The sequence below is a fragment of the Zalophus californianus genome, chromosome 2, assembly GCF_009762305.2.
Source record: "Zalophus californianus isolate mZalCal1 chromosome 2, mZalCal1.pri.v2, whole genome shotgun sequence".
NCBI classification, from domain to species: domain Eukaryota; kingdom Metazoa; phylum Chordata; class Mammalia; order Carnivora; family Otariidae; genus Zalophus; species Zalophus californianus.
The window spans coordinates 93356538-93369716 of NC_045596.1; the positions used below are offsets into that span (position 1 = coordinate 93356538).

At 35.8% G+C, this 13179-nt stretch overlaps 1 protein-coding gene across 39 annotated transcripts in view; it reads left to right on the forward strand.

Moving 5' to 3' along the window:
- The window catches only part of ANK2 (ankyrin 2), a 317165-nt gene that overhangs the window by 256049 nt on the left and 47937 nt on the right, over positions 1–13179 (forward strand). For 14 of the 39 annotated variants that reach the window (XM_027597295.2, XM_027597312.2, XM_027597302.2 and 11 more), the window contains 3 exons: positions 72–175; positions 11126–11350; positions 12850–12948. In XM_027597295.2, coding sequence (XP_027453096.2) covers positions 72–175; positions 11126–11350; positions 12850–12948 — 428 coding nt within the window. Of the gene's footprint in view, positions 1–71; positions 176–4623; positions 4660–11125; positions 11351–12849; positions 12949–13179 lie in introns of all 39 variants that reach the window. The other 25 variants (XM_027597324.2, XM_027597315.2, XM_027597323.2 and 22 more) reach the window with 3 other exon arrangements.

The following is a 13179-nucleotide window of genomic DNA, read 5'->3' on the forward strand; positions in this document are numbered from 1 at the left end:
TTTAGAGTTCACTATATTTTATTTAATTGAAGAAAAGTATTTTTATTAAATCCAGTGTTCTTTGTATTTAGGTGTCAACTCTAGCCAAGGAGGCAGAAAGGAATTCTTACCGTCTCAGCTGGGGCACTGAGAACTTAGACAACGTGGCTCTTTCTTCCAGCCCTATTCATTCAGGGTGAGTAAATCAATATTATGTATCCAGATCAAGAGGTAAAAAGAGATGAGCATGAAAATAACAGCTTTGTCCAGTAGCTGTAGCTGATGGCTAGCTTACAGGGGAAGTGACCTTTGTTTAAACTTGTAAATAACAATGCTTTATCCAGTGTGGACTCTACCTACACAAATGAACCAGCAAAAAGGGTTGAATTCAGCATAGAAAAACGGACTATTGTTTTAAAATAACTAGTAGAATTCCATCAGACAGCTTGCTAACTAACCAGAATATACCAGTGGCCTCCTTACTATTCACATTTTGTCTTAAAGACATCTTAAAAAGAGGAGCAGGATCATTTGGTTTCTAGAAAGTTCTGTGTACTAAGATTAACTGACTAGTTTTAATAAATGCCTTTCCTCACATATTCGTACATTTAAAACAATGTCTACAGAAGTTTGAATCACACAGATATATAGAAGAGTTCATATGCTGTTTGAAGTAGGGATATACCAAAAAGGGAAATTTGAATGCAACCAAATTCTCAGTCACCTTCTAAAAGTCATCCAGATAATATGTAAGTCCTTACTTAAGAAATGCTGCCTGTTTGTATAAACTCATTAAAAAGCAGGACTTTGAGTTAATAATTTTAAACATACCTAAAGATGTTTGTAAGGTGTAAGAATTCAATTATGCAGAAAATAATTTTCTTAAGGAGTTTTAAATTGTAACACTCTTCACAATTGGTTTTTCCCTTACATGTTGGTAGTGTCAACTTGTATAGTAATTTTATTATTATATATAAACCTTAAAAATATTTTTCATTTAATCACTTTCATTTTCATTTAAAAAAGCCCCACTTGTATTTTATCTGTGCAGTGCTTTGATTTAAATTACTATCCAAACTCCTTATCCGTAATCCCCAGAACTATTTTGAGTGGTGGATGCTTTCTTGTTTTTATTATTCTAAAATATTCTCTCAGAAAAGCATTCGAAGATATTGTCAAATATTAAAAATTAAAAATTTGGGAACTTTTAGTCTAATTTTCTACTACAGGCTCATAGAATATAAAATTAGTTATACAGATATTAAAAATAATCATAATACTCTTTTCCTTGTTAAATAAGTAAAAGCCAGTTCCTGATGCCAGAATCATTTCAAGGGAGTAAAAACCAAGTTAAACCTCATCCAAATTTACGAACATATTTTTAGGTATAAAATGAGATAATTAAAATCTGACATCTGTACATTATTCTAAGAGCATAACATTACATTCTGCTACTAAATTTCTCAACAGTGCTAGGGAGGAAAGGAGGATTGGACCTACAGTATCAGGGGATAATAAAATCTAGAAACCATAATAAAATATTTGAAGTCTATATCCAGCCTACAAAGTGACAAGATTATTTTAGGCAAAATGTGATTACTATCAGTAGCCGAATTTGCAAGAGTCAAAGTGTTAATCATAATACTTCAGTTTTCAAAATAAATAATTTACTTTAAAGAAGATTTCTTAAAGTCTTTTAACTGCTGAAGGGCAATAAAATACTCAGTTAAAGGACATCAATATACATATCAGTTGTATAAAACAAGATATATGCATAGATATATGCATTCTAGTTGATAACTTATGATGAAGCGGGATCATCTAGCAGTTAAAAGTTAACTTGTTAAGATAAGGGTCTTTAAGCTCTTGTTCTGCAATAAACCAAATTTTCTATGAACTTCAAACATGATCATTCATTGTAAGTAATTTTCAACTCTGGCTGTATATTAGAATCACCTCAGAGCTTTAAAAAATATACCCAGGCCCCAACTCAAACCAATTACATCTGAATCTCTGTTGTTGCCGCCTGAGCATGGGCATTTTCTACAAGCACCAGTAGTCCAAATATGTGTGTTTTATGTATACACCGTAAGAAAGGAGCAACTTTGCCTGATAAAGCTTTGATTATTGGGGAGATCTAGGTAATTAACATATACCTAGTTCTCTCAAATGCTTTTTTTTTTTTTTTAAATCTCTTCCATTCACTTGTTTGTTCTTCACACATTGTTGAATTCTACAAAGTACCAAACTTTATGCCAGGCAGTAAGGAAAATAGATAAGTAAGATCTAGCCCTTACCTTTAAGAAACACACCTCTCTGTCGTTGAAAGATAATCTGTGGAAGAGAGATAACATGGTGGTTAAGAGTGTGCTTTGGAGTCAGACCAGTCAGAATTCAGCTCCCGACCCTGACACTCAGTATGTGACACTGTCTGTAAGATGAATGTTATATTATGGACCCCATAGGGGAGCTTTATGGATTAAATGCTTCTTACATAATTAGCATTTTGCCTAGAAAGAATAAGCACTCAATAGATTATAGCCATTGGTATTTATATAACCCTCATATACATCTTCCAAATCCTTCACCAATTCCAAATCAGTTAAGCAGAATGTATTCTGAATCCTCTAAATGACAATACTACTATAGTGCAATTCATAATGGTAATGTTTGACTTGTTATTTTTATCAGGTAATCTGTCATCTAGTGAGGTGTCTAGCATTTGAATGAACACAATGCAACAGATGACTCTAATGGGATGAATACTTACACTGAAAACACAATGATTTTGAGTGTCATGGTATTTGAAAGCTACCATGGTATTAAAGTATGTGAATAATTTTCATAATATCATCTAATAATGATTTCTTTTTTTCAACTTGTTCATTATACATGAGGCACCCGTGTAGTAGTTTTTATGTATTTTTTAAGGAACTAAGTTTTTCTTTAATTAATTGAGAGAATTCTTAAGCCACTTCAAAATCTGCCCAAAATGTAAGAAATAAATGATTTTTAGACAAAGGAGATAACAGAGTCAGCTTTTTTATGTACATGCCACTAATTTGGGTATAATATTCTATTTGATTCCATAAAGGGATTTGAGAGTAATAGAAGACACAGCTTCTACCAATAGGCAGTATTAGTAATTTTATTTTTCCATTGACTAAAGTGGATGACTACAAGAGAGTAGGTTATCAGTGCTTAAAAAAAAAATCTGTTCTGCCCACTATATACAGCCAATATCTGGCAAAAGAAAGTCTTACAGTAATATTTTTGTTTTTGTTCTTTGGATTGTGTTACTGATTCACAGTCTAATCAGTAGTCATTTCTAGCATCCCAGTCATGATCATACCAACATAAGCTTGGGCAAGATTTTGAATTTTATAATTCTTCTCCATTTCAGAAGTGCATAATGAATTAACAAATGAAAGGCACAGTTTCTAGTAATAGTTTTGTGATTCATTTTAAATGGTATTATTTCAATGGTATTATTTTTATAGTTCCTTAGTGCCAGCCAAATGCCAGCAATTAAATGCCACTTCATGATGTTATGCTACTAGAAGTCCATAAGAAAGTGATCTGTTAAAGGACTTATTTTTCATAAAAACATGTTGACAATTTTGCTGTCAACCTAAAGCTACTCTAAAAAATAAAATCAGTTAAAAAAAAAAACCTGTGCAGGCAATTAGCTCAAATAGTGGAAGTTGATCTTAGAAACTCAAGGAAGTCAAGACTGTTTCTCATTTGACAGTAATAATATTTATCAAATACCTAGATCAGTTAATCTAGTTGTTTATGTATTTCAAACACCCTAGTTTTTTTTAAGGTACAGAAAGATAAATTCCTTTGGATGAAGAAAATTATTTTCTAAGTGGCAAAACAATTGTTTTGTAAGGTTGGATTTCTGGTCCATTCAGCATGTATCCTTTTGTATATTGTCAGGTGTTGAAAACACAAGGGAATCATATGAAAACTTACAGAGGGTTTCACAGAAGAGTAGACATAAGTAGAAGAGGAATGAAAGGATTGTGAAGTGGGCTTGGACAAAATGACCAGTGAGGACAACGGACCACAAAGCAGGGAATGAAAGTCTTGAGAAAAGCACTCTGTTTGCATAGTTTTTTGTTACCTACTAGTAGGTAATTATCTGCTCTACCTTAGAGTTGATGCTACTCTTTGTCATTGAAGCCAATCTTTAAATTGTGCCTCTTCTGTTTGCATTTCTTTGGTAGAAGCCCAAAAGGGCATTACCATTATTTTGAAGGTATTAAAAAAAAGTATGAGTGAAAAGTTTGGAGACCAACTATGTCCATCAAATCGAAGACTCTGTGACGTTCATTATAAGAACCTTGATGTTTTGCATCCCTCCCCCAGCCAGTGTTGAATAAGGCTACAAATCCAAATCCAGTGATTTTTATCCTATCCCCAGTTCTCTCAACTGGGAGTCACTGTGAACCCCCATACCTTGCTCTCCTCTCCGCATTTGCATAGAGCTATATCTCATTTGTATTTCCATCTTTTTTTCGATGAATACTGTATTGGTGTATAAGTAATATATTTCAGTTGAAAGTCACTTCTGATTTCCTTCTTTATATTTCACTTTATCCATTCCTTCTCTGTGCTAAAGTATCTATTCTGTTGCAGCCGCTCCTCTCCATGTCTTGATCGTGACAACAGCAGGTGAACTTCTGCATAATTCCTTCTCTGACCATGTGGCCTCCCCCTCTGCCCCTTTCACCATCTCCTTCTGCATATACCCCATCTCAGGATGCTTTAGTGTGAAGATACCTAGCCAGAGAGAGAGAGAGAGAGAGAGAGAGAGATTTATATTCTCCAAATTGTGGCCATTGCTGAATTCCCTTTCTCTATGGTGGAAAGAAAGTGGGTACTTTTTAAAATTTCTTTGGAAATCAGGCAGGGGTTGCACCAAAATTACTGTAGACCTACTGTGAAAGCCTATTTTGGCCATGGGTCTCCACGTCTTCATTTCTTTTGTGAGAAAAAGTGCTACATAGAGCTGAAGAATGTCATTTCTGGCAATTATGCAAATTGGGTGAGCTATTTTAAAGTTATATTAAAGGTTATGATTTTAAGTGTCACTTAGCAGGGTTTTTTTTTTTTAAGCCATATTCTAGGTGACCCAAAGGCTGAAAGTTTATTAATAGTGCATTTCCTTTCTAGTACTGCTTTAAGTGCAACCTTTTGATATTTTGGAAATTGTGCTATAGGATGATGCTAGTCAGTGTTCTAAAAATATCTGTTCTTTATTATTTCAGTAAGGTTATTTTTAAAGGTTCTTATCAGACTGCTGATGCTAATATTTTTATTATACAGTCATGTACCATGATACTACAGATTGTCTACAGATAAGACAATTTTTATTTTCCAATTTTGGAAATTTTGTATCCCTCCTTTTACTTTTTCTGAAACACACACTAAATATTATGTTTCTATACTTGAACACAGTGAGTGATAAATAATTGATTTTAACAAATTAGAGCTAGTTTTTTTCAAAGCGATTTCCCATCAGTTTTTCAGTCTGTGGAATTCGGAGGACAAGGAAGGAACTAAGGGAATTACAGAGGAGAAAGAGCTCATGATGTTGTTTTCTTACATAAACCCAGAAGTCAGATTTAATTTAAGGCCCTCTTGCTATGTATATGTGGATCACTGAAGCACCCTGAAGACTTTTTTTTTTTTCCTATTTTCACCCAGTAACTAACTCTGAATGCTGTAATCTCCTCCCTGTCCCCACCTCATGGTCCTGGATGAATTAAAAATAAACCTGAGGATTAGTAACTTTTGGGGTGGAGGACATGGTCCTCAAAAGACCAGAATCATTGTTTTCTGCTGCCTCCTCTGAAGCATGTACCTGTTTAGCTAATCAAATTGTGTATTTGCAGGCAAATCCTCTGCATAATAATGGTGGACTGCTTTTGCTGTTTATTCTTTTTAAATTGTGATAACATTGTATTCTCACAATTTAGAAAACTTCAATAAGAATTTCTATTTTGCATGATTGCTGAATTTCATTTGGAGAGTAAGATATGCAATTAAAGCTGAGTATAGTCTGTGATAACTTTTGTCTGTACAGTCATCAGTCAGTGTTGAGTGCAACGTGTGTCCACATTTTCTCCAAAACTGTTTGTTGACTGTTTTAGCCATACAGCAAAAATAATATATCTTTCTTGGAGTAAAAGCAGTTTATTTTCCAACTAAAAATTCTTACAGAGCATCTGACAGTCATGAAACATTTCAGTGGGTTTCCTACGCTTAGTTAACAGGAAATGGCACATAGAATTTTAACACCAGATCGCTGTAGAGTTTATTTAGTGGATGAGAAAACTAAAACTTGAAGACAGGAAGTGACTTGCTTGAGGTTACAGCAATAATTCAGGACAGAGATCAATTTAATGTTAGATGGCATCCAGGAAAGAGCATGGTACTTGCTGCATTTTGTGCTCTGTGATAATAGTACCTTTATAGCTTATTTAAATAGTGAAGTTCATAAACTAATAAAAACTCCACCATCACATTAAACTGCTTTAGCAAAGTTCCCGGTTCATTTTAGATATCCAATAAAAGTTAGTTTCTCTCTTTTTTAGGTGTTGTATTGCACTATAATTTTTAAGACATTCAAAATACATAAAATCATCTGGGTGTAGGGAAAGGAAAATGATGGGAACAAGCATTTATTGAATTCTAGATGCTTCACCCACACATGGTTTAATTCTCACTGCAACCTCAGTGGTAATATTACGATTCTGCCTCATCGACAGACTAGGCTTCAGTCTTCAAGCTCACAAGCAGCAGAGCTGAGCTTCAGTCCATACATATATCATCTCCCCTGTACATATTTAATTACATGTTTTTACTTTAATTCCTTTTATCTCCAAATATTTGCAGGTTTATCTTGTCCCAGTTTTAATCTCCTGAAAATATGAGAAAATCATATTTACTTAATGATCTCTAGTATGTGAGCTGATTCATCTCATGACTCATAGTTTCCAGCCTTTCACTTTTTCCTGTGGTACAAAAAAGTAAATGGTCTCTTACAGTCTGTTTTTTATACATCGCAGAATAACTTTACTAATTCTGCCACCTATCCAAATAGTGAGACCTTCTGATATTCTGGTATTTTTAATAAAAGTGTTCAAGTGCTTACCCAGTTGTATATTATAAACTATTGGGAAACTATAAACTAGCATGTTTTATCTAAAAGACTTTTCATCAGGACTTGAATCATTATTTCTCTTAGTCCTTCTTATTTGAAACAAAGAATTATTTTACTGTACAATTCTGCATATTCAGCTTTTTTGTTGTTCTGCAATTACATTATTTGAGTCTGATTTCTGTAGAGTATTTTCTTGCTGAATTTATGAACATTTTTATCATTTTTGACAATATTCAGTTCTTATAACCTTTCTGTTTCTCTCTTGACCTCTTTCTCTTTTTCTTTGCTCTCAACTCTCCTGCCTCTGACTCACTCTCACTCCCTCTTCCTCCTCTCCCTCTCCCTTCCCCTCACTCCGCTCTCCCTTCTTCTCTGGCTAAAGACAATTCCCTCACCAGAACTTGTCACTTTTGTTAGTCTCTTAGTCCCTTTAGTTAGCTGAGAAAGACACAAAGGCTTGTTTTCCTTGGATATGTAATTTTTCTTTTCTCTGAATTATGCATATTGGCACCTTACTTTTCCCAATGTGCTGTGGTTAGGTGCAGTATTTAAGTATTACTTTCCAGTTCTATAGGATGCCGAGACACTTAGAGTTAAATATATCCACTTGCAGATTCAGTCTTTAAGTTCTTTTTTTTTTTTTTTATTTTCCCATCTTTGATCTTTCTTCATGAAATTTTCACTCCTGATAAAATTGTTTCTTCTGTTATATTTGAACTCTTGATTTTTGGTTGCTCCCATTTTCTACTAATCATCTATCAGGGGGAAATAAACATATCAGGTCTCTTATTTGGGAGCAGGAAAAGACCTGTAGAGGAATATTTAACATTGAGTATAGTCTTCCCAACTATTTTGCTATTTTATGAGCTGAAATATCAGAGTCTAGTAATTTGAATGAGTTCTGACTGGATTGGATGTCCAGAGACCAAACAATCAAATTACCTTCAATTTTGCTGCCTTTTCTCTTTATTAGATATAAATATATACTACTTCTTACAACTTGCTCTTCTCATTCTTCCATTCATTCACTTATTCAACAATTATTTTTTGACTACCTACTATGTGTTCCATGTACATTGTGCTAGGCACTGGGGGAACATAGGAAGAACAAAGTCACTGCCAGTATGGTATTTACGTGGCTCCCATTTGTGGTTATAATTCACTTATGATTCACCAGGAAATGAAGTGATTCTGAGTAATAAGTAAAACCATCATGTGAAACCTGGGGCTTAGACTGTGTACTGCTTGGCAGGAGCAATTATGTTTTCACTTTCAGTGTCCTCAGTTCCATGCAGGGCGCCCACCAATAGGAAGGTAACAAATATTGCATGCTTCTCAGGCATGGAAATGGAAATTATGGTGAGAACAAAAGAGGATTTCAAAAGGAACAGTCAATGACACAAAATCAGAGAAAGTAATCAAATGTGTAGTTATTGAAACATTGTTACAGCTAAGAACGTAGCTACTGTCTGTCACTCACCTTTTTAGAAGATGCACCCCTAGAAGACATTCTCCATGTTTTTCTAGTTGGGGACATCATATAGGCCATAAGTCATCACTGGAGTAAATATAGTGGAAACACAATAGCATGTAACATAAGTGTGAATGTTCCCTAAATGCCTTCAAAAGGTAGAAAGACTGGTAAAATCGAGTACATGTATTATAATAATTTCTTATGAGTTGGAGTCCCTGTTCTGTTCATCAGTGGTGATGGTAATCAAAAGATGAAAAAACAATTAGGGAAAGTCAGAAATACTGCAATGCATCTAGAGTAGCACTGGTAGAAACTTAGTAACTTTGCCCCTAGTTTTTATAAAAATTGACATTAATATCATGGTCAAATAAAAATAAAATGGAGAAGAAACTTTTGTATTCATCTAGAAGTGTTATGTTTTTTCCCATTCTTTTGAGCGATACTACATTTTATTTATTTTTTTAAAGATTTTTTTTAAGATTTTATTTATTTATTTGACAGAGAATGAGAGAGAGACAGCACGAGAGGGAAGAGGGTCAGAGGGAGAAGCAGACTCCCTGCTGAGCAGGGAGCCCGATGCGGGACTCAATCCTGGGACTCCAGGATCATGACCTGAGCCGAAGGCAGTCGCTTAACCAACTGAGCCACCCAGGCGCCCCGAGCGATACTACATTTTAAAAAACAAATAGAAAAGATTTTTTTTAAGAATTCATACTTGGACTAGTAATAAGAAAAGCAGCCAACCTTTTTTCATTGTTTTTTTAAAAAAGACCAGAAACATCCATTCTTGAGTATTGAACGATTGATTATACTCCCCAGTTTTTGCCCTCTACTAAAAACTTGGAGGGCTGGGTGTGAATGGTAGTTCTAGGCTGGCTCCTACATGGGGGAAGGACGGTGACAGATCTTCTTGTGGTCTCATTCTGCATGCTGGGCTTCAGACAGGCACTCCAGCTCCTCCGCATCCATTTTTGTTACTAGCAACAGGATTTCTGTTTAATAGCATGCTTAACGAGTTCAGTGTTCTGCTATGAAGAAGATGCTAACATATTTTTCATCACTTGTCTAAAAATAACATCAATGTATTGTGTTTCCTATAACTTGCTTGGATAAAATACCTTTCACATGTTTTAAATGTTGTCATGGATGCAATATCTAGACGTGGTTAATCTGATGTAGTTCTTGTGCTGGTTAAGCTAGAAGTAGATCCATGATACACCTGTATGTTGTTTTCCTTTTTGTTTTGGTATATAAAATCTTGCAAATGCGATGAAAACTGGGAAAGACAGTAATGTAATCTGTATAAGGCTGTACACACTGTTTGTGTCTTTGTGTATCTGTGTACAGCACTTGGATTGCCTGGTTTAATTTTCGCTCCTTGTGGAAGTGAGTGCCTTCAAGACTTAAATGAGCATTAGGACTATCAGAGTGACAAGAAGTCGAGCTAAACTGTATCAGGATCCATTAAGACCATCATGCAGGAAATAACGTGAAAGTTTAAAACTAATCCTTTCTCTTGGTACACTTAAAACAGTCACTTGGATTATAGTTCTTTTATGCATGAACAATTAACTTAGTAAAAGAGCAAAATAATAGCCTTTACATTTCTAAATTTTTAGCTATGATTTTCCACATGCAGTTTACTATAATCTGGGGAAAATCATGAGGCACAGATCTCTTCCATCAGCATGAGCCTAGGGTTTCTCACTTCAAAACACAGAGTGGAGGGGATTTATAATCTTATTTCCTGCCCACCCCATCTTTGCTTCAGTTAGACCAGTATGGCAGAGAGCTTCCTACTTAGGAACTGAAAAAGTACATGTCAACCAGTAAATTGATTCTATCCAAAACATTTAATTTTTTGCTTCTCCTTCTCCTTTAGAATGCAGTAAGTTAAAAACCTGCATTCTGGGTAAGATGATGTTGGAGCAGGATGCATGTACATATGTTTGATCTTGGGAGAAGGCATATGAATCTTTTTATTTTAAGTCATAGAATTATATTAAAATGGGTTGGACAAGATGTAATTTTGAAAAGTCAGATTGGATTAACTTAGAAAAACTGCAATTTGTTCTTTTCTCTCTATCCTGACATTATTTCAGCATGTGGATTTTTCAGGACACACCCAGACAGAAGCAGAAGTCTTTGCATTTATAACGAAAGAAGACTCATCAGTGTTCATCATATAATTTCATTCCATTTTCTAAGTCAATTGGACAGATTTTTAATTTACAGTTTGTATTTAATATCACCGTTGTCAACAAAAACCAGCCAAATTCTTTAGTTACAGATCAAAATAATGCAAGAACTAAAACAATGACAAAAACAGAAATAAAGGCATTGGCATAAAGTGAAATAACTTTTAAGGACAAATATTTTGCCCCCATGCAAATAAATTAAAAAGAACAAAGCAGTATGAGAAAAAGTTAACTTGACAAAGCTTGTTTATCTGCTTCCAGTATTACAAGACGCAGCTGATCTTCTATTTTAATTTTTAGTTTCCTGGTTAGTTTTATGGTGGATGCTCGAGGTGGCGCTATGCGAGGATGCAGACACAATGGGCTCCGTATCATTATTCCACCTCGGAAATGTACGGCCCCAACTCGAGTCACCTGCCGTCTGGTCAAACGCCATAGACTGGCAACAATGCCTCCAATGGTGGAAGGAGAAGGCCTGGCCAGTCGCCTGATCGAAGTCGGACCTTCTGGTGCTCAGTTCCTTGGGTAAGGGTTTCTGATAAACCTCCCACTTAGTCACCGATGAGCTTGTGTCCTCTACATGAAATCCCTAGGATGGAATGAAGAAAGGTACGTCGATAACGTCATGAAAGAAGATTGGCCCGTGAAATTATTTAAAAAGTGGAAGTAGCACCTCAGTGCTTGACTCCAATCACATGCCTCTTATTTTAAGGCATGAATGAGTTCAACATTCAGGCGGATTAGGATTCCTTCTCTTTGGATATGACGATAGCTGCTAGGCTCCCAATGTGAATGGTTGTGTTTTAGCCAATGGTAGGTATTTTTTTTTTTTTTTATCCTGAGACTCACATGGTAACAGCATAAAGAAAAAACACTACTCTATTCCAAACCTAAATTTGAAGTCCGATGTAGTTATGAAACAGAATGATTATCTTTGGAAAGCAGTGTTGTCTTTGTAGGATATCCAAAAATTTACTCCATGTGACTTGTCGTTTCTGTTATCAAAATTGCTATCTTGAGTCTTAAAATTACACCGGTAGTCTCTTTAGTTGTAGTTTTCATTGAGACGACAAAACCAAGACTAACTTCTGCCATGCTCATTTTAGCAATTTTGAGCGGAGGTTAGCATTTCTTCCTTCTTCTGCTTGTACGGCTGTTATATATGAAGTGATGTCTCAATATGCCAAGAAATGACTAGCTGCCGCTGCAAACTGACAAAAGGATGAAGTTTTGGAGGGGGGCAAGTTTCAAAATATTTTGAAACAAATCAATTGTATTTAAGTCTTGTTATATCAAGTCTCTGTGCTCAAAAATTGGGAGGAAGTCCTATTTATCATGAACTCTTTGCCAGTGTTGTTTGGGGGAGAGGATTTGCTTTAGAACTTGGGGAAACGTTCTAAAGCCTTGTAATTTGGAGCAAATGATTAACAGGTTGCTGCAAATTATGTTCACACCTGAAAAGGGGTGTCTGAAATTCTCCAATTATAGAAGCCATCTCCCATGTCCTCCTAAATGGCCAGAGATTTAGAAGGAGCCTGTGAAGTTCTGGGTTGTGTCAGAAATGCCAGTATGGTTGGAATAAATTGCCCAACGATCCCTTTCATCTTCTGTACCAGGCCCCTTTCCCTCCTTTATGCTCAGGTAGTTTTAGGCTTTTTAAGAAACTCCACATCTGTTGAGGAATATTCATGAAAACATCTGCCCTCTCTGTAGTCAGAGTTTTTATTATATTCCCAACAGCTTTGTCTTTCCTGTGGAGCGTATTTTTCTTGTTTATTTTTTTGGCTCGTGCCCTGGCAGTGAACGTAAGTAGGGATAGATCCAACACCTAAGTGTCTCCTTCCACGCACCTCCATTGTACACTCTGGGTCTCAGTTCCTTGCTCTTTGTGACCAATGGAGGGGGCAGAACCAAATGCAGTGTGAAACCACACTTCACCCTGTTGATCAGCCGGGGTTCTGTGGAAAACAATACCTGAAGCTTACTTATGTTCTTTCTTTCACTGCTGCTTTGGATGTACTCAGTAAACTTCACCTGCCAACGGCCCCTCCCCCACTTAATGAGGGAGAAAGTTTGGTCAGCCGCATCCTTCAGCTGGGGCCTCCTGGAACCAAATTCCTTGGGTAGGAGTGACTTAAAACAAATTGATGGCTGCTGGCCCCCATTCTTCTCCTCCTTCTGCAATATGATTTCTCTTTTTGTCATTGTGCCCATGACATGTCCCTCCCTATGATTTAAATTCTGTATAACCTATCTTTAGTGGACCATTTCTGACCCTTGTGGTATGTGACTTTTTATTTTTGAGTGACGTTTTTTATATCTTTTCCCTTAAAGTGCTGTGACCTTCATTTTCG